Below are 24,645 nucleotides of genomic sequence, written 5' to 3' on the forward strand. Positions count from 1 at the left end.
CCAGCCCTACTGTCATCCATTTTAAACAGAATGTATTTTCCATGTAACAATCTGGGCAAAGCCAACTGTTGCTGTTTTTGCTCTGTCGTGAGGTTAAAAAAAAAACAAACCAGACTATTTCCATTACAGATCCCTTTTAAATTCCCTGGAAACAGATATTACACACTAAAGCATTAGTAAACTTTAAACCACAGACTGTATATAATTCCACTCAAGACAATACGGTAAATGAAAATTAGCTTTATTATAAATAATGCAATAAAACACAAACACAAAGTATAAAAAAATAGATCTTTGCACACAAAAGAAACAAAACACACACACACACACAACTTGTTTGCAGAGAACACATAAAAACCTCCAGTCTGTATACACACAGTGTAGATAACATACAAGGAAACAACGTCTCCATAAATCTTTAGGAGTTCCCATATAAAAGTATATTGTTTATAGCATGTGCAATTTCAGTTGAAACTATTTAAGTTAAGGAATGGGCTGTCAAAACCACTGTCTTGCTGAGGAGATAATGTAAAATCAATTAACAATTTTCTTGATGTAAGCTTGCTGCCTTGGCCTACATCTGAATATATTTTGGATTCTGGATGAACTCCTGCAGCTGAAGAAGAATGTTCTTGGATCTTATTAGAACACTTTCTGCCTGGATTGACATCTTTTCTCTTTGCAATATGAGCGAAATAATGCTGACTTCTACCATCACTGCTAAATGTGTCATGGCTTTCCTCAGCAAGAGCACATGAAGCTGCAGCTGAAGAATTCTCCTGACCATCACAAATCTGTGGCTCCATTTTCAGTTGTGCCAAAGGACCCTTTGCAGAGTGTGACTGAAAGAGGCTTTTGCTGCTAATACAGCTCCAGTCATTGCTTCCATTTTCATCCCGCACAGGGGTTTCTTGCAGATCAAACCTTTGCAGGCCTGATTTCTTATTTGGCTGTTCAGGGTTGGGATATAATCTAGCACCTTTCAAAGTGGGTTGTTCATTTTGCTCCGAATGTTTAACAAGGACACACTCAGCAACTGAATCAGTACAGCTAAATGCTTTTACTTTTTGCAATGGCACTGTGGTGTTAAAGTGGGAATTTGCATTATCTAAAAAGTCTTTTCTAAGTGTTGGAAAAGAAGAATTCTCATTTGTAGCTGTTATTTGGTTCCCATCAGACTTTTCCCTAACATGCCTTTTGATGAGCTCCTCTATAGTATGCTGGTCAATATTCTGATGGCTTTGGGCTGACTTTTGTAAGGTTCTCTGGACTTGTTTAGATTTAGCCAACTTATTTTCATCCTGTAGCGTATCTGCAGAGAATAAAACAACAATTAACTTTAGAGGACAATGCTGTAAAAGGCTTTACTTACTGAATTATTTCTGTGGTTGCAATTAAACTGGTGGTTCACCTTTAAAGAAACAGTCCAGTGTAAAAATGAAACTGGGTAAAACAGACTGTGCAAAATAAAAAATGTTTTCAATATAGTTAGGCAAAATATAATCTATAAGGGCTGGAGTGACCAGATGTCTAACATAATGGCCATAACACTACTTTCTTCTTTACAGCTCTCTAAGCGGTAAGCAGTCAGTAGCCAATCAGTGACTTTAGGGGGGGCCCATATTGGACATAACTGTTCAGTTAATTTAAATCTGACCTGCTTGCTCACAAACTGAACAGTTATGTCCCATGTTGCCCCCCCCCCCCTTCATAAAGACACTGACTAACTAAGAGGTTAGAGAGCTGAAAGCAGGAAGTAGTGTTCCGGCTATTATGTTAATACTTATGCCCATTCCAGCCTTTATAGATTACACTTTTTCCTAACTAAATATATAACAAATATTTTTTATTTTGCACAGTCTATTTTACCCAGTTTCATTTTTTCTAAACAACTTTTCATTCGGTCTTTATTATTTAATTATATGGTGTAGTTTTTAAATTATTTGTTTTCTTCTTCTGACTCTCTCCAGCTTTAAAATGGGGGTCACTGACCCCAGCAGCCAAAAACTATTGCTCTGTAAGGCTACAATTTTATTGTTATTGTTACTTTGTAATACAAATTTTTCTATTTAGAAATATCCTATTAATATTCTATTCTCTCATTTAAACAACTCCCAGATTGCTAAGATAACTTTAACCCTAGCAACCATATAGCGGCTGACATTTCAAACTGGAGAGTTGCTGAACAAAAATAGTAAAATAATTTAAAAAACAACTAATAAAAATGAAGACCAATTGCAAATTGTCTCAGAATATTACGCTCTACATCATCTTAAAATTTAAAACAACCTCTTTAAGCTGATTGCCATTCCCACACCTTGTGTCTCAACCCTTTCTCCTTGTAGATTGTAAGCTCTTTTGGGCAGGGCTCTCTTCACCTCTTGTATCGATTACCGATTGCTTTATATGTTACTCTGTATGTCCAATGTATGAAACCCACTTATTGTACAGTGTTGCGGAATATGTTGGCGCTTTATAAATAAATGTTAATGTAATTGTGTCAGAATCTACAAAACGGATATGCCCTATACACATTCTGATCAATATTTGCATACAAAATGGCAAAGGCAATCTTGTTGAGTATAATGCATATGAACAGCCATGAAAGACATTCGATCCTATAATTCAGTATCGCAAACTAATTTTACATTGTGTATCTGTGTGAGCAGTGAGAATATATGAGTGAGTATAAAAGAGAGAAATTGGAAAACAGAGAGAGAAAAGGAAAGTGTGTTAAGTTTTGTGATATAGGGTGTTCTAACCTATGCCAGTTACATGGATGGTACAATTTAATTAAGGGGGATGCACCTTGAAATGTCAATATTGTTGTGTATATTAAGGGTCTTGTTAAAGGTCTTAGGTGGAGACCGAAACATTGGCCTGTTTTATCAGTATGAACAAATAAAAATATTTTTTTATTCTTAAAAGATCCTGGTGTGCACCCAATATTTTTGGACTTTTGGATAATCTGATACAAAGCGGTAGCACCCAGGTCACCTGTGCTATAGGTTTGGTATATATTTTATATATATTATATATATATATATATATATATGGCACCACCAGGGCCTTTCTCAAAGTGATTAAACGACCTCAAACACAAGCCTAATACACCCTGGAATGATGTCATAAGTAAACGGTGAAACACAGTGCAGAAACATGACATATAAAATATAAAAGTAAAAATTCATGCAAAACATAGGTCATAAATAAAAGTAGATATTAAGACACATACTCCTTTTTGACCGTATTCAAATATGTAGGATTAACCAGACGGGCTCACATTATTTGAGCCTGTCTGGTTAATCCTACATATTTGAATACGGTCAAAAAGGAGTATGTGTCTTAATATCCCCTTATTACTTTATACCCAGTTATTGGGTATGGAGCACATGGAAGTGGAAAAGGGAGTTGATGTGTAAAGCAATGCAAAAAAATTTACTTGACAAGTTGGAATTCCTTTAGAAATGGAACATGTTAGAAGGGACACACTCAACAAGTACAAACATAAACAAGGTCAATATGCAAGATTTGTGCAATAAAACTTTTCATCCCTGGGGAAGGCAAAACAAGACAGATGTTGAGGCAATTACGTTTCAGTCCCAGCAAAGGAAGAGTTTTGTACTTGAGTTAGTTATGGAAATAATTACAGAGGGAAGGTGGTGAAGAGGAAAATCATGGTTTGGATGACATTCTAGCAGGAAGAGCGTTTCGTAATATTTGTAAAATTTTAAGTGGAAATAAAAGGGATCCAGATATATAACATCCTTTTGGGGTCAGAAGATTTAACTGGATCTGAATGAAGAAGCCTTTACAGAAGTCCAACTACATATAGTTACTTGTATAAAGGCCTTTTCTGGATCATAAGCAGAGCAGAGTATTAAGCAGAACAGTAATCAGCTAAATTCCTGCAGTATGTGTGGGCACTTCTCTTTGTTATTCTAAAGATCTGGGCAGAAAGAAGGTACAGGTATGGGATCCCTTATCCGGAAACCCGTTATCCAGAAAGCTCTGAATTACGGAGAGGCTATCTCCCGTAGACTCCATTATAAGCAAATCTAATTTTTAAAAATTATTCCCTTTTTCTCTAGAAATAAAACAGTACCTTGTACTTGATCCCAACTAAGATATAAAAAAAAAATCCTTATTGGATGCAAAACAATCCTATTGGGTTTAATTAATGTTTTATTGATTTTTTAGTAGATTTAAGGTATGGAGATCCAAATTGTGGAATGATTCCTAATCCAGAATACCCTTGGTCCCGAGCATTCTGGATAACGAGTCCTATACCTGTACTACTACAGAAAGCAGGCACTACTGGGAGAAAGAAGGACACAGGGAAAACCTTTTCCTTGCAGAAAACCATTGTTGAAGGTCAGTAAAGTTAGTTATAACACCGTCATTACCAAGCTGAAATGAGGAGAAAGTTTACTTCCCATGCTAAAAAATCACAAGGCAATATTGGCTCATATTGAGGATTTTGGGGAGACCTGAGGACAAAGTTAAAGGAGTGGAACTTTAAGCTTGCCGTATTCTAATCAAGTTTTCAATTGGCCATCATTTTTATTTGATTGAATGGACTTGTCTTATCAAACTCCAATGTTTTTGTTCTCAGGTAGGACTCCTTCATTGGAGCTGGCCTACAAGGCTCATTTACACTACATTTAACATTCTTATGTTATAGTGCCCAGCTTCCCTAAGGCAATAACACTAGGCCTGCCAAAAGGCTCCAAAGAGGGGAGACTGACAGGTGCACATGGTCTGTAAATCAGGATTGACATGGCTGCTCATGCTCTATCAGACTCCCTTCTTAAGCTTCTTAATGACTCAAGGCTATAGTAGAAAAACAATATATACCCTCTTGAATCCCCCAATTACCAACATGAGTTCTTCTTCTGCCCTGGACCACAGGCCTCTACATCAGTCACTTTGAAAAGAGTCTCCTAAAAAAATCTTTCATAATTTATAAATGGCACTCATATAAAAACGTGCAAAAGGTGCAGGCCTGTGTGTGCCATTAATACGTTATGATTTTTTTTATTTTTGTTTTTATGCATTCATCTGCAATAAGCATGGAGGCTTTTAGGTAGTCTCCTATACAGAGCACCCGGAATCTCTAAACTTAGCGTTAGCGTGCCATCCTAACATTTGTCTATTACTTTAAAGAGTCTCAGCAGGAATTTTCTGCCTTGTTGGGGGCTTTTCCATCTCTACAGTTTTAGCTAGCAATAGAAAACACTTGGGCTTCTTGTCCTGAACTCTTAAATCCTTAGAATGGGCCAGTTGTATCCAGAGTATCCCAGGTATTGAACATGTGCAAAAGACCAGGCCAGGCTGGATGAGCTGGGTCGGCTAAACAATTCTAAACCCAATGCTCCTTTGCTTGAGGATCAGTGTACTTGTCACTGAAGGTGGTCACCTGAATCAAAGTAGTCACTTCAAGGTATGCAACTGTGTGTCTAGTGACTGCAATAAACACTGAACACTGAACTGAAAAGGAACCTCTGAGGGTCAATTATTATGTCCATAGGTAATGGCCCTGCACACAAAACCTTTAGTCACCAGTATAAGATGACTGAAGGTATATACTGTAGTTTTGAAAACTACACATTCTTCTAATGACCTGCTCCAGAGGCTGGACACACGGGCATCTGCACTGACAGGAAGAGCTGCCTTGAGTAAAATCCCCACAATTTGTCAAACCCAAATAAGTAAGAACATTTAAATTTTTAGTTCTTTGGTCTTCTCTTTTTTGTTGATGGGTGTCTAAAACTGCAACCTGTACCAGTAGTTTATGCATAAGTAGAATTACACTTTATGTCAATCAGAATCAGCAATATTAATGCATTAATCCATATATTACAAACTCAGTTTTCAGTGTGTGCAGTTAATCCATACCTGATTGTAGGCTTTTGCTCTGGTACTTTTGAGAAACAGGAGTTTCCAACACCTTGGCCATAGTTGCAAGTTTACTTGCAGCATTAATGATTTTTTTCTCAGCTCTGTTTAAAAACACAGTTATAAAAATTAACTCCACAATCCATACTTAGCCATAAACATTGATATTTCTTCTTTGCTGTTTTAAAATACAATATTAAATTTCATTCTGCATTTCTTATTCAGCAATAGATTAACATAGCCATGATGTTTTATCAATAATTAAATTGCCCTAAAATTGTATTATTTTGTAGTGACTGAAGCCATTAATAAAATTGTACTCTACTTGGAATTAGGGATGCACCAAATCCAGGATTCGGTCCGATATTCGGGCAGGGTTTGGATTCGCCCGAATCCACGGTCCTGGCGAACCGAATCAGCATAAATTAGCATATGCTAATTAGGATTTGGAAGGGTTAAATGTTACAATACATTTTCGCCAGCCGATGCGCGCGCCAATTTTTACCTCTTCTGGATCCTAATTGGCACATGCTAATTCGGATCCTGTTCTGTATTCGGCCAAATCCCTTGGGATGGATTCGGGGGTTCGCTCGAACCCAAAAAACAGGGTTCGGTGCATCCCTACTTGGAATACAGCACAGTTATAATTCTGCTGTACCGATGTTGATCTTAATACAAACAGAAAAATGGAGTATGAGGCACCGCAACTAAACTAACGCCACAAAGTATCCAGTGAGTGTAACCATGGAAGCAAGGTTTTACTCTCTGCAATGGGTGTGCAGCATACATGAATTTCAAGTGCAGTGTATCCTGGAATAACCCTTGCTCCATCTGTACTCATACACCCATTGCCCACATTGCTGGAAGAAAACCTTACCCTTCATTCTTCCCATTATCTTCTAACAGTTGCTGCAGGCATGTCAAGTAGTACTTCCGCATCTTACGAGCAGTTTCTTGTCGTTCTCTTAAAACTTCAGATTTCAGCATTTCAGCAGCTCTACCTTTGCTTTCATGTATGTAACGCAGCATATCATCTGCAGAATTAGGATAAAGATAAAATGACACTTAATACATTTTTTTATACCAAGTATAGGAAAATGTTCTAGAGCAGTGCTGTTAAACTTTTTACATGGAGTGGGTCAATCTTTTGTCATAGAGAATGGTTTAGTGGCCATATTATATTAAAATGATCCTGTGACCATAAGAAGTCAATAAAGCCTTTAAATAGAGTAGGAGCAGAAAAAAAATTCTGAAGGACAACATCCAGTCAGTGGGCCACCAGTTTGACTGCCCTGTTTTAGACATTTAAACTGTAAACTTTTATATCCACATCTCCACTGAAAAATGGCCTCATTAATTACAAAATTGTGTGTGGGAACTAAGAGGCTATTCTTGCTAAGGCAAGACTTACCAGCTATTACTAACTTTCACCAATTGATAAATACAATTCTAGGAATACCATAGAAATGAAGAGAACATGGGTGTATCTAGTATAAATAAATTTGAAGCAACTGGACTTGTTTAGTAATCATTGAAGACGTTTCACTACTCATCCGAGCAGCTTCTTCAGTTCAACTGACTGGTATGGATGAATGAAAATCTTCATAGACAGAACATGGGTGTGTTTTATGCATTAAGCTCTTTACTCGAATTTTGATAAATCTGCCCATTAGTATATGCATTTTTCTTTTAATAACAGTTCACAACTTACTTTTGATTTTGTCCACAGCTTTGATGTACTGAGCACGTATTTCTTCTAAAGCATTGCCATTACACTTCACGCAACCATTACTGACACCCTCTACTGGTTCCAAGCTACAATTACAGCAACATGAAAAAAGTGTTTCAGGTTTTTAAGAGACAGAGAGAACCAAAAACATGTATACTAATAGTCCTTCTGATTAAAAAGAGAACAGCAGCAGTGGTGCAGAGGCATAGCTCAGTAAGTTGAAGAGATCACACATTACCATGCAGGAGACTGTGCAACGGTCAGTTCAAGTTTTTTCTGTAACTCCGTATTTTGCTTTCTCAGTTCCTCTGTAAGTATAGTGTTTTCTGTAAAAGAAGACAGGTAAATGCAGTGAAATATAATATATTCACGTTTAAACATGCTTGCATAGATTACATTTTTTTTTTTTTACTGACACCAACCAGTGCCATCATTATATATAATTTTAAGGAGTTTGTATGTTCTCCCGATGTGTGTGTGGGTTTCCTCCCACACTTCAACAACATATAGGCAGGTTACTGACTCCTTATAAAATTGGTCCTACTGCGGCTGAATCTGATAAGGACCTTTGATCGTAAGCTCCACTAGGGCAGGGACTGTTGTGAATGATGGTAATGAATGATCTCTGTAAAGCACTGAGAAAATATGTGTGCACTATATTAATGATATTATGAAAGCCTAGATATATAGTGGAGAAAAATCAGCTGGAGCACTCCCTAATACATGCATGTGGTCCTTGCCTTTTTCTTCCCTCGACTTTAAAACCCAAGGGGTTCATAAACCTACTGAAGCTATTTGTTAATGGGAACACTGGGGCCCATCTATCGACACTGGGCAAACTTGTACCTGGGCTGCTGCGCAGTCTTTGATTTAGCCTTTTTTTTTTTTGTCTTAACCATTTGTAGGTAGAACAATGAAAGCAAACATTTGATTGGATACCATAGGTTACTACCTATGTGAAATTTTTCCCCAGTTTTGATAAAGGAGATCCATTTTGAACTAAGGGCATTACTGGCAATTTAGGCATCTTGAAAACAAACAGGAATCACCCATCTCTACTTTAGTAAAATCATAGAATATGCTGACATCCAATTGATTTAAAAAAAAAGGTAAAAAGAAAGCAATGGATGTTACTGTTGATCTACTAAAATTATACTCAGAATGTGCTGAATGCAGAAAGAAAAGAGTGCAGAACGCTCCTATATGACGATACAGCCTAATTGCTATATGTATGTATATAAGTATGCATATATTTGATATATGCTTTGTTGAATGCATGAAGTGTCATTTTTTATGCACTGCAGGAAAATACAAACCTCTATATTTTTCAGCTTTGAGTTTTTGGTCCTTTACAAGTTGTTGAAGATGTCTGCATGCTTTTTCCAGCTTGCTTTTGAACTCGTGACAATCCTTTTTTGATTTGTCAAGTTGTTGGATCCAATGATCACAGCAAGACTGTTTTTCATTTTTACCTAGATCTTTATTGGAGAGAGTTGTTGGAAAAAAAAACCATCAAATGCTGCTGACTCTTACAGTAACATACACACGTTTACAACTAGCAATTTTTATAAGGGGTGCAGGAGGTTAGATATATCTCCAGGAAACAATTTTCTGAAACATAAAACTTAATGGCTTACTATAATTATTAATTTGCTTTAGATGCTTATTGTTTCACTTCATTGTAAAATGTAAGAGCTACATACCAGTGAAATCTCTGTCAAAATGACCAATCTTTGCTGTTTTTCTTTCTTCTGATCTTTCTAGCTGCCCTCCTGTTATACCAGTCGCATGATTTGATTCAGCGTCATACTTCTGGAAAACAATAATTAACACACCTTGAACTTTACTTGGAAAATATCAAAAAATGATTTGCTGCAATGCAGTATTGCCAATTACCTAGATAAACGGGAAAGGGATTGGAAAATAAAAAAAAAATCTGAAGTAAATTACATTCTAAGGTACATCAATAATTTTGTAGGGGAACAAAACAAAGACACTGGAGTGTATTTTGTTCAGGAGTTTGTCTGAATTCCTTATGTGTGCTTTACACATAATGCAAAACAAATCATAAATAAAAAATATAATTTTTTTGCCTAATAAAAAAAAAAAAAAACATAATTCTAAGCAACTTGGCAATATACAATGAATACAAATGTGCAATGGCTTTTTTATTATTATTATTATTATTTGTATATATAATTGCAATTAGAAGTAGTGTCTCCCTGTCCTTTTCTATTCTCTGCCCTGGTGGCTCTGGCATTTGAAACATTGTAACATAAGGAAGCAGATTGACAAACCTGTCTTACCAGAGGAGACTGATCTTGTTGAAACATTGTTTAAAAAGTAACAACCAGGAGTTCAGTAAATGCTGCTTTCAATAGCAATTACATATAGAAATAACTTTTAAAGCACTACACATTTTCAATAAATTCACATTGGAAAGTTGCTTGGAATTAGGTTTTCTTTTACTATGTAAAAAAAAAATTATATTTTGGGTTGACTTGTCCTTTAAAAGCTGTTGCCTTGCCCCGCTGCCCTTCAGGAAACAGGGCTTTCCATTGGTATACACTGTTGGTTTTAAAAGCACACTTACATATAAGATATATACATATAAATGATCTGCAGAACTTATATGTATACATACAAAACCCACAAGTGCTTGGAGCATGTTATTGGATATTGGCAAGACCTTCCTCTGGATCAACACTAGCAGTTAGGCAGGTTATATATAGGCATGTAAGGTTGAACTTGATGGACATCTGTCTTTTTTTCAACTTAATTTACTATGAAGAGCTTACTATCCCTGGTGATGCTGTAGTCATTAACCAAACTTGTTTTTTTCCTGTATTAGAATTGATGCAACCCTAATAACATTTTTAATAAAAATTTAGTAAAAACAAAATAGATTTTCTGGTTTACTTTGCATATTTCTTATGTAGATTTTATCCAATTTTATCCATAGAAGAATTACCTTTTTCCAGTCTTGTTTTGCAGTTGCCAGCACTTTGCAGACAATGCCCTTCACAGATCTCTGTAAGCAAGCTTTTAACTTCTCCAGAAAGGAAGCATTTAAAGTACTTTTCATGCTTGGTAATGGGTCTTTAACTATGGATTTAGTTAACAACTGATCATGTATTTCACACAGACACTGTTCAGTTTCTGATAGAATCTCATTTTCATGATCAAGCATACGTCGTGATTCATCTAAGGCCCATTGTTTCAGGCTCTGATCTAGTCTCTCTGCCATTTCACCATCTTTTTGTGCAATCAATTCATTTTTTTGTTTTTCAAATTCTACTTTGGTAGTTGAGAGGACATCAGTGAGTTTATTCCGATGCTCATCTAAAAACACACGGTAATCCTTTTCATTGTCTTCCTGCAGCCTCTGGATTTCATCATGTTTCTCTTTGTTCCACTGTGCTCGAGCCTTTGCTATTTCAGCCTTCAGTAAAGCCTGAAACTCCTCTTCTTTCAGCTCAAGCTCTCTTTTCATTGATGCAATCTTTTCTTCAAACTCTTTTTGGCTGACAGTAAAATCAACTTTGTCAGACATCATTTTCCATTTTATTTCTGCTGCATTAAGAGCATCAGACACCTAAGAAAGATAACAAAAAAGTCACTATGCATCTTTATTTAGTAGCATAACTAAAGTCTTACAAACCTAAAAGTAAAAGTCACACCAGGACCATCCACGGGACCCCCATGCCAACAGCTTGCCACCATGACCCATGAAGGCTGCACTGGGCTTTAGTGGATACTAGCTTCATTTATGCAAAGTTGAAACAGCAACAGATCACAAATAAAAAGATACTGGTATTTTTATTAATTGAATAGCGCTCCTTATTTATTTCTTAGGCTACAATTCCCCAAACCAGCAAGCTGCTTTTATGCTGTCTAGGAGTACTGCAATTGGGTTGCTGCCCCTTCTCTTAGAAATCTGCAGCATCCTACTTACCTACAGACTAGCATTTTTATGCTGCTGTTGGCCTGAAAATAGAGATATTTAAAGGGAAAAAATGGCACCTCCAAGTAAATCAGGTCCCAGGGTTGGCACTGCTGAAATATTCAAATTGTGTTGACATACCCTGAAGTTAGGGCAAAGGGCATCTGCTTAGGTGTGAGCGCTTATGACTTACTGGCTTTACAACAGCTTTACCCATAACACAACTATTTAAATGCCCTTCTTCTCTTCTCTCTTCTACCACCCCAATACCCATTCTACGCTGAAGACAGCTGATCTGCTGCAGGGCACAACCGGAACCAGTTTCAAAGACTAGCTGCTCAATTCAGAAAACAGTTATGCCTTCAATCTTTCACAAAACAAAACCTGGCAACCAGTATATGGGTAAGGAGATTAGTGCTGTTATTTTGCTTGTGGTAGGCGGATATACAACTGGCAACACAGCAGCCACCTACTCTAAAACTAAAAATCTAGGCCTAAGAAGCTCTTCTAAATTTACAGTAAAGCAGAATAGTGACTTGCATGGTTACATAGGGTTGAAAAAAGACCTGAGTCCATCAAGTTCAACCCTTCCAAGTAAACCCAGCACACACAACCAATACTTACCAATCTATACACTGACATACATAAACTATATATACAACTACTAATACTAACAGTAGATATTAGCTTGCCAGTATAGATTTAAACAACCTTATTATAGGGCATTATTTGGCACAACTTTACTCTTTTTTTGTATGCCTCTGTAAAGCGCTGCTGGGGATGATGATTTTGTAGCTTTGCTTTAAACACTGACTGCTTATTATCTAGAACTTACTTGAACATGCCTACTTTAAGCATGTTTAACTATACAACATTCTTTAATCCATGTTTAATAGTTTTATATAAATAACCTAAATTATTTAATAATGTTTATGTTGGCTAAAATATTTAACCATTGTTTGCATGTGTGTGTTATATAAACACACACATATTAACAGAAACAAATACCTGTCTCTCCACATTAAGTTCATTCATTTTCTCCCATTTTTCCTGCTCTAGTTTCAGCTGGGCTTTGTATTCAGGTAAAGTGGTAAATTCTTGCAGCCATCGTCCATAAGCCCTGGTTAAAGTCACTTCCACCTTTAAAGGGAATTTTAAAATGTTTTGTTGAATCCATTATTATTAAACTAAGCAAGCCAGATTCTGAAAGTGCGTCTTTACTAAATGTGCACAATTAGGTAAACTAACAAGTACTTTAAGGCTGATGGAAAGAAACCCATGTTCTAGCAGCTCCCAATTCTCGTTGACTTGAATGAAAAATCAGGAGTTAGTTAGGCATTAGTCATTCAAATCAAACAAAGGCAGTGATTTAGAAGAGTGCCCCCTAATTACCTGCTTGGAAATCTCCTCGCGGTGGCGCTCTTCCAATTCCAGCTGAGCCTGACGTACAGCTCTTTCCTTATCTTGCACAGCATTCTGCAGTTTATCCTTTAGCTCATCAACGCAGTCTGCAATTAAGGCAGATTTGGCCAGGAAGCTTTTATCTGTCTGTGTAGTCTGAGTTTCAAAATTCTGGAGACTTTTAGTCTTGGCATCTTGCAAAGCCCGGTTTAGTTTTTGTTCCCATTCCCTTTCAACATCTTGAATTGCTTTTGCAGTGATCTTTTGTAAAACAAAAGTGGATATATTAAAAAGGAATGTGAAGCTACCTATTTACAATTCATAAAAAAGTCTGAAGAGAACACAATGAATGTAGGAAGATGCCATGGTCTACATATAAAATAACCCAGTTACAAGGTACAGCTTTTCTGGAACGTTCTGGAATAATCATAACATGCACTGGAAGGTCTGAACTGGCCAACCACATTTTGTGCTTTATATTACCTCTAAGTGTCGGGAATTTTAAACGAATAGTGTCACTAAAAAAAAAAAAATTTCAAAACGCATCAGAGCTTCTCCAGCAGAATCCTGCATCCCCCCCTCGCAGCAGCTGATCAGCAGAACAATGGGAAGGTAGCAAGATAGCAACTTTCAGTAGATATCAGAATAGCACTCAACAGTAAGAATCCAAGTCTGGCTTGGGACTCTTCCAGTTACATGGGAGCAGGAGAAACAACAGGTTACCTGAAAGCAGTTCTATTGTGTAGCGCTGGCTCCTTCTGAAAGCTCAGACTCAGGCACAATGCACCAATGGCTGCCTATACACCAATATTACAACTAAAAAAATACATTTATTGGTTCAAGAATAAAATTTTAAATGGTAGAGTGAATTATTTACTATGTAAACAGTGTAATTTAGAAATAAAAAATTATACTATAAAAATCATGACAGTATCCATTTAAGTTCCTCCAACATATACTCAGAGCCCAATAGCAGTTCTGATCCCTAAAGGTCATTAAATCTAGCTGCCTGTAAAATAACATTCTAAAAAGTGTTCACTCATATTTATTAAAGTAAGTATTTCATTAGAATAAATTCACAATTCAGGTAACAAGGTCAAGTCAAATAAATGACAAGCAAACATTGATACAATAAACAAAATAGTATAGAACTGATAATATGGGACTCATGAGAGTTCAAGACAAGCATCAAGCAAACAGCAAAGCTTGCCATAATATATATTTTTCCTATTTTACAGTAAATAAATCTTAACATTAAATAACAGTCAGTATGCAGATCCCTAACTAAGCAAAATACTCAAAATTGCTGACAAGGATTAACTACACTGGCCAATATCATAACACATTTTGGGAAACTCTCTGGATTGCAAGTTAATTGGGATAAATCTGCCTTGATTTGTGTAGATCCGACCCCCCTCCCTGCTCTACCACAAGAAAAGGAGATTTTGTGATACTCACCGTTAAATCTCTTTCTCCTCAATGGCTTGGGGGACACAGGGACAACGGGTATAGCTCCACCTGCAGGAGGCAGGACACTAGGTAGGAAGTAATAATAATAAAAGGAATGCTCCTCCCCTTCAGCTATACCCCACAGCGCAGCCAACAGAGACTCAGTTTTGTCTAACAAAGAGGTAACCAGAGTAACCATATATAACCGTTAAAACAAAGTAACATAATAACATGGCAGAAGGCGCAAAGAGGACTCCGCTTCCGGGGGAGGGAAGCCCTGTGTCCCCCAAGCCATTGAGGAGAAAGAGATTTAACGGTGAGTATCACAAAATCTCCTTTTCTCACACAATAGCTTGGGGGACACAGGGACAATGGGGACATACCAAAGCAGTCCCCTGAACAGAATAAGAGGTGGGCAGGAAGCGGAGTCGGAGTTAGACTACCGCTGCTTGCAGCACCTTGCGTCCAAAGCGTGCGTCCGATGCAGCAAAGGCGTCGAATTTGTAGAACTTAATGAAGGAGTGTATGGAGGTCCACGTGGCAGCTTTGCACAGCTGCTCAGGTGAGGCCTGGTTTCTGAACGCCCAAGAGGTACTGACAGATCTGGTGGAATGGGCCTTGATCAATTGAGGGGCCTGTTTTCCCTTGGATATGTATGCTCTCCGACTAGTTTCTCTGAGCCACTGGGAGATGGTGGACTTAGAGGCAGGTTGCCCGAGACGGGTGCCCGTGGGAATGACCAGGAGGGCATCAGACTTGCGGATCTCCGCTGTGCGGTGGACGTAGTATTTGAGAGCACGTACTGCATCCAATGAGTGGAGAGCGACTTCCTTCGGCGATTTAGGATTGGGGCAGAAGGAAGGAATGGTCAGTTCCTGGTTGATGTGAAACTTGGTCACCACCTTGGGGAGGAAGGACGGTACGGTACGCAGTACCGCCTTGTCCAGGTGGAAGATGAGAAAGGGGGACTTGCAGGAGAGCGCGCTCAGCTCGGACACGCGTCGGGCAGATGAGATGGCCAGAAGGAAGACCACCTTTCGGGTGAGCCAGACAAGGGGAATGGAGGCGAGGGGCTCAAAGGGGGGCTCTTGTAGAGCCGTTAGGACTAGGTTAAGGTCCCAGGGGGGACAGGGATGCCGAAAGGGGGTTCTGATGTGCGTGGCGCCCTGCATGAAGGTCTTGATGTCCGGCAGGAGGGCAAGGCGCTCCTGAAAGAGAACCGAAAGTGCTGATATTTGGGCCTTGAGGGAACCTAGGGCTAGGCCCTTGTCAAGGCCGGCTTGGAGGAAGCTCAGGATGGCTGGAATGGAAAGGGTCTGGTAGGGGACGTGTTCCTGGGAGCACCAGTCCCGGTAGATTCTCCAGACTCTGTGGTAGGCTAGGGCGGATACAGGCTTCCGCGCCGCTAGAAGTGTTTTGATAACGGGTTCTGAGAACCCTTTTCTCCGAAGAATCAGGGATTCAGTAGCCACGCCGTCAAATGCAGAGACCTTGGGTTTGGGTGGAGGAAGGGACCCTGGGAAAGAATGTCCGGATCCTGAGGTAGATGCCACGGTTCTTCTTGAGACAGAGACAGGAGGTCTGAGAACCAGGTCCGGCGCGGCCAGAAGGGGGCGACGAGGATGGTCCTCACCCTTTCCCGTTTGATCTTTTTGATGACTCGAGGAAGCATGGGCAATGGGGGAAAAATGTAAGCAAGGCTGAAGGACCATGGAGTTGTCATGGCATCCGTTGCCTCTGCCCGAGGATCCCTCGATCGCGCCAGGTATCGAGGTAGTTTGTGGTTTATTCGAGAGGCCATCAGGTCCACCTCTGGTGTGCCCCACCTTTGAGTGAGTGTCTGGAAGACGCTGGTCTTGAGTGACCATTCCCCCGGGTCCATCGTTTGCCGGCTGAGGTAGTCGGCCTCCCAGTTGTCTACGCCGGGAATGTAGATGGCCGAGAGAAGGGTGTGATGAAGTTCCGCCCATCTGAGGATGTGACTGGTCTCCGTGAAGGCTTGATGGCTCCATGTCCCGCCCTGGTGGTTGATATAGGCCACTGCGGTGGCATTGTCCGTTTGAATGCGGATCGACTGGCCCTTGAGGAGAGTCTGCCAGTGGACCAGGGCGAGGCGGATGGCCCGAAGCTCGAGAATATTGATGGGAAGCAGAGATTGCGTATGGGACCAGGAGCCCTGGGCTATCCGTCCCTCCAGGACTGCTCCCCAGCCGGATAGGCTGGCATCGGTCGTGAGGATGCGCCAGGTAGGATCTGCGAGGGAGCGGCCGCGTGTGAGATTGGTGGTGTTGAGCCACCACCGCAGGGATGCCCTGGTCTTTGTGGAGAGCAGAGTCTGTTGGGAGAGGCTCCTGTTCCTGTGCCACACTGAGAGAATGTTCCATTGTAGGAGCCGGAGGTGAAATTGAGCGAACGGCACGGCCTCGATGGAGGACACCATCGATCCGAGTACCTTCATGCAAAACCGGAGAGTTGGTCGAGGTAATGAGAGAAGCAGCCGAACCAGGGCCTGGATGCGAAGCACCTTCTCTTGGGGAAGGAAGAGTCTCTGAGCCCTGGTATCGAATGTCAGTCCTAGGAATGTCATCACCTGGTTCGGACGAAGAGATGATTTGGCAAGATTTATCTTCCAGCCGAAGTCCTGTAGGATGCCCATGGACAGTTGGAAGTGCTCCTGCGCTGTCTGGAAGGACGGAGCTTTTATGAGTAGGTCGTCCAAGTAGGGGGTGATTGAGACCCCCTTGGACCTGATAACTGCTGCAGTGACTGCCATGATCTTGGTGAAGACGCGAGGGGCGGAAGAGAGGCCGAACGGCAGAGCCGTAAATTGGAAGTGGAGGTTGCGGTAGGCAAAGCGCAAGAATCTCTGGTGGCGAGGGGAAATGGGGACGTGAAGATAGGCATCTTTTACGTCCAGCGCGGTGAAGAACTCCTGTGGTCCCATGGCCGCAATGACCGATCGCAGAGATTCCATCTTGAATTTGGTGTAGCGGATAAATTTTTTTATACCCTTGAGATCGAGGATCGGTCGGAAGGACCCGTCCTTCTTGGGAACGAGGAACAGGTTGGAATAATATCCCTGGAATCTCTCGGCCTGAGGCACTGGAGATATCACTGCGGCAGTCCGTAGGTCTTGGATTGCCGTCTGAAATGCCTGGAGTAGGCGTGGGTCCCCGGGAGTTCGGGACATGAAAAAGCGGTGAGGAGGGGGGGCTGTGAACTCGAGGTGGTAACCTCGTGTTATGACGTCGCAGACCCAAGAGTCTTGGGCGTGGGTCTGCCACTGTGCACGGAAAAGCTGCAACCTTCCACCCGCTGGAGCTTGCAGCGAGGGGACGGACGGATAGTCAGGCAGAGGTAGACTTGTCAGTCTGTTTGTGTATCGGTTTCCGGGGTTGCCAGGCGGAGCGGGGCTTATTGTTGAATTTGCCGCGGGAGGATGAAGATTGTGAGGAATCGGATAGTTTGGAGGATCTGTATCCGGAGCCACGAAAAAATCTTCCCCTGCGAAAGGAAGGCCGGGACTTGTTCTGTGGAAGGAAGGTACTTTTCCCACCTGTGGCCTGGCTTATGATTTTGTCCAATTCTGGACCGAAAAGTAGCTTGCCCTTAAAGGGAAGGGAAGTCAGAGATTTTTTGGAAGAAAGATCCGCGGACCAAAGTTTGAGCCAAAGTGATCTGCGAGCGGCCACCGTGAGGGCCGAGGACCTACAGGTAAGTTGGGCAGCATCAAGGGTTGCTTCGCAGATGAAGGAGTTAGCCTCTTTGATCTGGGACACCATGGGGACTAGTTCCTGTCTAGGGACTCCCGAGAGGATGCTGTCCAGAAGTGTTTGGGACCAGGACTGGATTGCCCTGCTGACCCAAGCAGCGGCGAAGGTGGGGCGCAAGGCTGTCCCAGAAGCCGAGAAGGCCGAGCGCAAGAACCCCTCCATTTTTTTGTCCATTGCATCCTTAAAGGAGGACGCATCAGGGACTGGAAGGGCCGTGTTTTTGGAAAGGCGCGACACCGGAGCATCTACAACCGGAGGGGAAGACCAGGTGTCCATGGTTTCCTGCGGGAAGGGATAGAGACGTTGGAAACGTTTGTTGGACTGGGATCGCCTTTCAGGGTTATCCCATTCAGATTGCACAATATTATCTAATTGCGCGTGAGAGGGAAAGCATACGGACTGTTTCTTGTGCCTCTTGAAAAGGAGTTTGGAGGCATCAGTGGGATTGGAGGAATCCCCTAGATTGAGAGTTTCTAAAACTGAGGAAATAAGAGCCTCAATTTCCTCAGAAGATGATTTGGGTAGGTCTTCGCCTAACATATCTGAATCTCCAGAGAGTTCACCCTCACTTAAGGATGCATCTGGTTGGACGGGGGAATCTGCCGTGAATGGAGTGTCGCTCTCCTCATCAGATGAAGGAGGTGCATGACGCTTGTGTGAAGTGGATCTAGGGGCGTCTAACTTTGCCAATAACTTGTTAAGGGAATCCGCCAGTCTGGGAATACCGCTAGAAAGTTGAAGGGCCCAGTCAGGGGCAAGCTGGTTAGTGGCAGGGGGGCCTGGAGGAACCTGGTCTGGTGGCTGAGGAGTACCAGAACCTGAGGGCTCGGCAGAAATCAGGGCTTTGGGCTGAGTAGCTGCAGAGGCAGTGTCAGAGGGCCTGCATACCTCACAGATGGGTTATTTGTGCCCAGTGGGCAGACGTTTTTTGCATTGGGCACAGGCCAAGAACTTAACACTAGCCAAAGAGGCTGAGCCCCGGGGGAATAGCTGCTGTTTGCTGCCCTCCGCCATATTTGCCTCAGAAGTGCCCCAGAACTGACTGCGCTGCAGGCTATAGCAAGGGGGAAGAGAGTCCACCTACCTACAGGTAGAGCGATACCTGCTGTGCCAAGGCCTGTTAGTGGAGTAGCCGCAATGGTAGGGTGCGTTCTCCCCAGGAGCTGCGCCACGGAGTAGGAATGGCGCGAAGAGAGAGAGCGCTGGAAGGCGGGCGGAAATGACGGAGGGCGCGAGCAGAGAAGCAGGAGATATTGGCCAATGGGAGCGCAGGACTGTGCGCGCCCAATTTCAAATGCAGGAATGGGGCCCCCGGCGCTTCGGGTTAGAAGAACCCGGTTGGTCGATAGAGGGGAGTCTGTGCGCGCCCAGAGTCCCGCTGGCGCCGCTCCGGTTAGTAGGAGGGGGGGCGCTGACTTACCGATGCACCGATCGGTACCGATACCCTGAGACTGAGCGCTCCCTTGGCTGGCCGTCTAACCCTCAGCGAGGGTAGGGAAGCTGCCAGGTGGCCCGCGCCGAAGCGGCTTATTGGCCCCAAGGGAATCCAGCGTTGGGGGGGATCTGAAAATACCTCATCGTGAAGCCTTAGATCAGCCCCCGAGTGTCCAGGCTAATCCTGGATTTTCTGACCTAGGTGCAGGCTCTGAGCCTGGTCCTACCTCCTAACACTAGGAGAAAAAACTGAGTCTCTGTTGGCTGCGCTGTGGGGTATAGCTGAAGGGGAGGAGCATTCCTTTTATTATTATTACTTCCTACCTAGTGTCCTGCCTCCTGCAGGTGGAGCTATACCCGTTGTCCCTGTGTCCCCCAAGCTATTGTGTGAGAAATCCCCTTAATGACAGTAGATTCATTTAAGTACTTGGGAAACCAAATCCACCCAGACCTAAACACCTATATGACAAGAAACCTTGATCCAATCATATCCTTCTTAAATAATATCCTACCCATGTGGTCCAAACTTCCCCTAAGTTAACATTTTTAAGATGGTTTACCTGCCACGCTTTCTATATACATTCCACAACTCTCCTATTCACATCCCCAAAAGCTTTTTCAAAGCCGTTAACCAGACCCTAATACATTTTACATGGGGAGGCAAAACCCCTAGAATTGCTTGGAAGAAACTAACCCCCCCCCCCCACCAAAGAAGGGGGACTGGGATTACCAGACTTATACCTTTACTACCTAGCTAGCCAGTTGCACTATATTAAATAGTGGTTTGACCCCGACCCATACAATCCAAATATGACTCTGCAAGCAGTAACAGTAGGGTCAGTGGAGGGCCTTAGACATCTCCCATATAGAGCAACTACAGACCACAAAAACCTCCCATTGGTAATGACAACTCCGAGGACAGCCTGGAACCTAGCACTCAAAATGTATCCACAACACTCGCCAACTTTAACGCCCAATATACACTTATGGGCAAACTCTCGACTCCCCCACTTCTATAAGTTCCCTGATTTTTTGTACTGGCCACGCAAACAGATCAGGCGTCTGCAGGACACACTTAATGGCTCTACACTGGGAACATGAGATCTTTAAAGAGAAACTTGCAGAACCCACTCTCTCCCAATTCCGATACTTCCAATTTAGGCAGGTATTTAAAGCGCAGTTTGGTGGAGTTGACATACAAACCTCCCAAACACAGTTTGAAACTGCACTCTGGTCCCCCACTTTAACCAAACCTACATCGACACTGTATAAAACTCTACTATAAATAACTCCCTCCCCATTCAAAACAGCACACCGTAAATGGTTGTCCAACGTCCCAGATCTTACAGAGGAAGACTGGGATAAAGCAACAGATAGAGGGTATTATTACTTATTTTCAGTAATAGATAAACATGTCCAATTTAAATGGCTGCACCAATTTTATCTCACGCCTATATGACTGAGGTCCATGGGACGCAACCCGATGCACGATGCCATAGATGTGGAATGGAGGAGGAAATTTCTTACACATGGCCTGGTCGTGCCCGCATGTAGCCAACTTTTGGTTTGAGGTTATATGTGTCCTAGCAGACAAACTAGAATTCCCCAAAATTCTGACACCCCAGGTGTGTATACTGGGAATCCTGGATGAATTAATAACTACCAACCACGCTAGAACCAGATATAGAACACTCCTATACTACGCAAGGAAAATTATTGCAATGGCTTGGATGGGACCTGAACCTCCTACAGTTCAAAACTGGATTACCCTGATAAATCAAGTTTTGCCCCTCATTAAACTTACTTTGCTAGCCAGAGGTTCCAAAAAGAAATTTGAGAAAATTTGGAGCCCATGGTGTTAGGCAGGCCTAGGTGGACAAGGCTCCTTGACATAAAATGCAACACCCCAATCTGCACATACAGATTACCTTAATTTCCTAACTAGACCCTTCATGCAACAGTCACTTACTTAAAAACGTCTGCACTACATGCAAGACCTAGTATAATATAATTAAATGGACCGGCGCTGTACAATTGAGATCTTTGTCATACCAACCAACCTATTTTATTATATTACTTTTGCCATAACACAACTGAAACGTTTAATATGTTACCGCAATACTGTAACCAGTTATATATAACCTCCCTCCCTTTTTATTTCTTTTTCTCTATTTTTTTTTTTCTCTTGGTGTTTTTGTTTTTGTGTATGTTGTTTTAAACAATAAAAAAAAAAAAAATTGCTGACAAGGAGCATAAGAATGTGCAAAGACACAGCAGCTTTTCTTCCAGGAAAAAGAATGTAACAAAATAGTAATTTTAGAAACACTTCATTTGTAAATGTGTTACTTTGTAATTTCTTAACTATATTTGTAATGGTGATTAAAGAATAGAACACATCTACTTAGATCAGTGCTGTCCAACTTCTACGGTGCCGAGGGCCGGAATTTCTCTAGCATACATAGTGGAGGGCCGCTAATGGAAGCCAGTTTTGACCACTCCCCATTTTGAAACCACACCCACTTCAAACCACAAATATTTTATCACAATGGTGGTAGCACAGCAAAATCCCAAATGCTTGGTCCTTACTGTGGGGATATCAACCATCATTCATATGTTAAAGAATTATGTCATATGAAGATATACCCTTAAATTCCATATGCCTCCTCCTCCCCTGTGGATAGCAGAGCAACCCCCAGTACATAATTACACACCTTAGGGACCATTTAATGGCTATTTCCAACTGCTAACAAACTCCCACAACAAACCCCTGCCAGGTTCACCTCCCACAAGCAGCATAGGGCAAGCAGAGTATGGCACACACAGGCAGCACTCTGCCTGTCCTATGCTGTCTGTGTGTGCCATACTCTGCCTGCCCTACCCTGCCTGTGTGTGCCATACTCTGCCTGCCCTACCCTTCCTGTGTGTGCCATACCCTCCCTGACCTATGCTGCCTGTGTGTGCCATACTCTACCTGCCCTATGCTGGCTGTATGTGCCTACAGTACCTATGTCTGAGGTGTGAAGAAGTGAACAATGGGGGTGATTACAGTCTGAGCCTGAGGTGTGAACACTGCAGGGGGTGAACAATGCAGGTATTAAAAGGTGTGAAAAACACAGGGGATTACATTTTTAAACAACACAGAGGGATTACAGCCTGAATCTGAGGTGAGAACCATGCAGGGGGCCAGTTAATCTCAGTACTGATACCATTTAAAGCTTACTCAAAGGTAAGCCATCAAAGCAGCCAGACAGGTGGGGGGCCACACAGAGGGGGGTCGCGGGCCGCCAGTTGGACAGCACTGACTTAGATAATTATAAGCTTGCCTAGTGTTAAAAAAAAAAATAAAAAATATAGCAAAATCTTGCAAAAGATGTCCCTAGTGAATGAATAAGGTGTAAATACCACCTACATGCAGATTTGTAGCCCATGTTAACATTCTCTCCACTTGCTTTCCTGTACAGAATGCAACACTGAAATGGTGGTAGACAAGGTAGCAAAGCCACAAAGCAAGTGTGTGGTATTAAGGCAGGGCTTGAATTTGCACACAGCAAGGCATATCCAACCCTCGGCACTGCTGAAGTTACGCATGCTTTGTCACACCACATCCTTATGTCAATTCAGATGGTTAAAGGAACAGTAACACCAAAAAATGAAAGTGTATAAAAGTAACTAAAATATAATGTGCTGCTGCCCTGCACTGGTAAAAGTTGTGTGTTTACTTTAATTTATATAAATAAGCTGCTATGTAGCCATGGGGGCCGCCATTCAAAGGAGAAAAGGCACAGGCACATAGCAGATAACAGATAAAACACTATTGTATTCTACAGAATTTATCTGTTATCTGTTATGTAACCTGTGCCTTTTCTCCTTTTTCCAGCTTGAATGGCTGCCCCCGTGGCTACACAGCAGCTTATTATATCAATTATAGTAGTGTTACTGTAGCAAACACACCAGTTTTACCAGTGTAGGGCAACAGTGCATTATATTTTTATTACTTTAAAGCTCTTTCATTTTTTAGTGTTACTGTTCCTTTAAAAACATTGAGTTTTTGTCACATAAGCAATTTTAGGATTTTCTTCTAAAAACCAGTGACTTGCCCATTATTTCAATCTTACTGTGGATTTTGAGATAGTTTCCATGCTAGTGAACTGGCCGCACCCATAATATTTTTAGTTACCTGTAGCTGCTCTTTTCTGCAGTTTTCCTTTAACAGTGCAATCTGAACCTCACTTTGCTTCTGGAACTCCAGTTCTTTTTCTCTCTGCCACTGAGCCTTTGCTTCTAACATGGCAGATTTGTGGTTTTCTTCCAATTCATCTTTAAGCATCTGCAAAGACTTTTGTGTTTCTTTTGCAGACTTTTCGCTGAACTACAATCACACAATAAATAACCAATAGTAGATATTTTATATAGTTCCATTTTTTCCCCAGTTTAATTTTTCCATGAGCATGCATACATCTTGCCCCCCCCCCACGAGTTTTAATAAAGATCTCAGTGAATACTACCCTGTTCATTTGTGCATGTTAACCCTAAGCTGATGTTTTACTTTTTGTAATGAGAGCCCTACAATGGTTTATATTCACACAATACTCTAATAAACAACAATACCTCTTCTTCACTCTTTTGAAGCTGTTTTTTAAGGTGTTCTTTCGTGTTATCTTCCAATGCATCTTTCTCTTTACAGAGTGTTATGTAACACTCTTGCACTGCGGTCATTTCATTGTGCATTTCATTCATCTGTGTTCTTAAACAAAAAAAAAAAAAAAAGTCTAAAGAATCTAAAGTTAATCTAAAATAATGATAGTATGGCCAGAGCGGCAAAGGCCACATGACAGACAACTCTTACAAAAACACATATTAAAATTCCATAGCTCAATATGAAATGATGGAGTTAGGGTGGATGCTGGTGGCAGCTCTGGAAGTTTGCTCAGTGCAAATGAGCAAAACCTTTAAAGGGGAGATTGGGAAATATACTGAAGAGGGCCTGAATAAAAATATAAGCAATGAAAATGTACAAT

The 24,645-nt window shown here is 41.6% G+C and overlaps 1 protein-coding gene across 3 annotated transcripts in view; it reads right to left on the reverse strand.

Annotated features, from left to right (window-relative positions):
- Positions 1 to 227: 227 nt before the first annotated feature.
- The window catches only part of cep152 (centrosomal protein 152kDa), a 42,542-nt gene continuing 18,124 nt past the window's right edge, over positions 228 to 24,645 (reverse strand). The window contains exons 17-28 of one of the 3 annotated variants that reach the window (XM_004912602.4): positions 24,236 to 24,371; positions 23,805 to 23,996; positions 12,963 to 13,232; positions 12,579 to 12,710; positions 10,599 to 11,222; positions 9,331 to 9,439; positions 8,944 to 9,105; positions 7,866 to 7,953; positions 7,610 to 7,713; positions 6,776 to 6,932; positions 5,899 to 6,002; positions 228 to 1,312 (exon numbers count right to left, since the gene is read on the reverse strand). In XM_004912602.4, coding sequence (XP_004912659.2) covers positions 465 to 1,312; positions 5,899 to 6,002; positions 6,776 to 6,932; positions 7,610 to 7,713; positions 7,866 to 7,953; positions 8,944 to 9,105; positions 9,331 to 9,439; positions 10,599 to 11,222; positions 12,579 to 12,710; positions 12,963 to 13,232; positions 23,805 to 23,996; positions 24,236 to 24,371 — 2,926 coding nt within the window. In that variant the 3' untranslated portion in view covers positions 228 to 464. The remainder of the gene's footprint in view (positions 1,313 to 5,898; positions 6,003 to 6,775; positions 6,933 to 7,609; positions 7,714 to 7,865; positions 7,954 to 8,943; positions 9,106 to 9,330; positions 9,440 to 10,598; positions 11,223 to 12,578; positions 12,711 to 12,962; positions 13,233 to 23,804; positions 23,997 to 24,235; positions 24,372 to 24,645) is intronic. The other 2 variants (XM_004912603.4, XM_002936564.5) reach the window with 2 other exon arrangements.

Source organism: Xenopus tropicalis, chromosome 3 (genome assembly GCF_000004195.4).
Source record: "Xenopus tropicalis strain Nigerian chromosome 3, UCB_Xtro_10.0, whole genome shotgun sequence".
NCBI lineage: Eukaryota > Metazoa > Chordata > Amphibia > Anura > Pipidae > Xenopus > Xenopus tropicalis.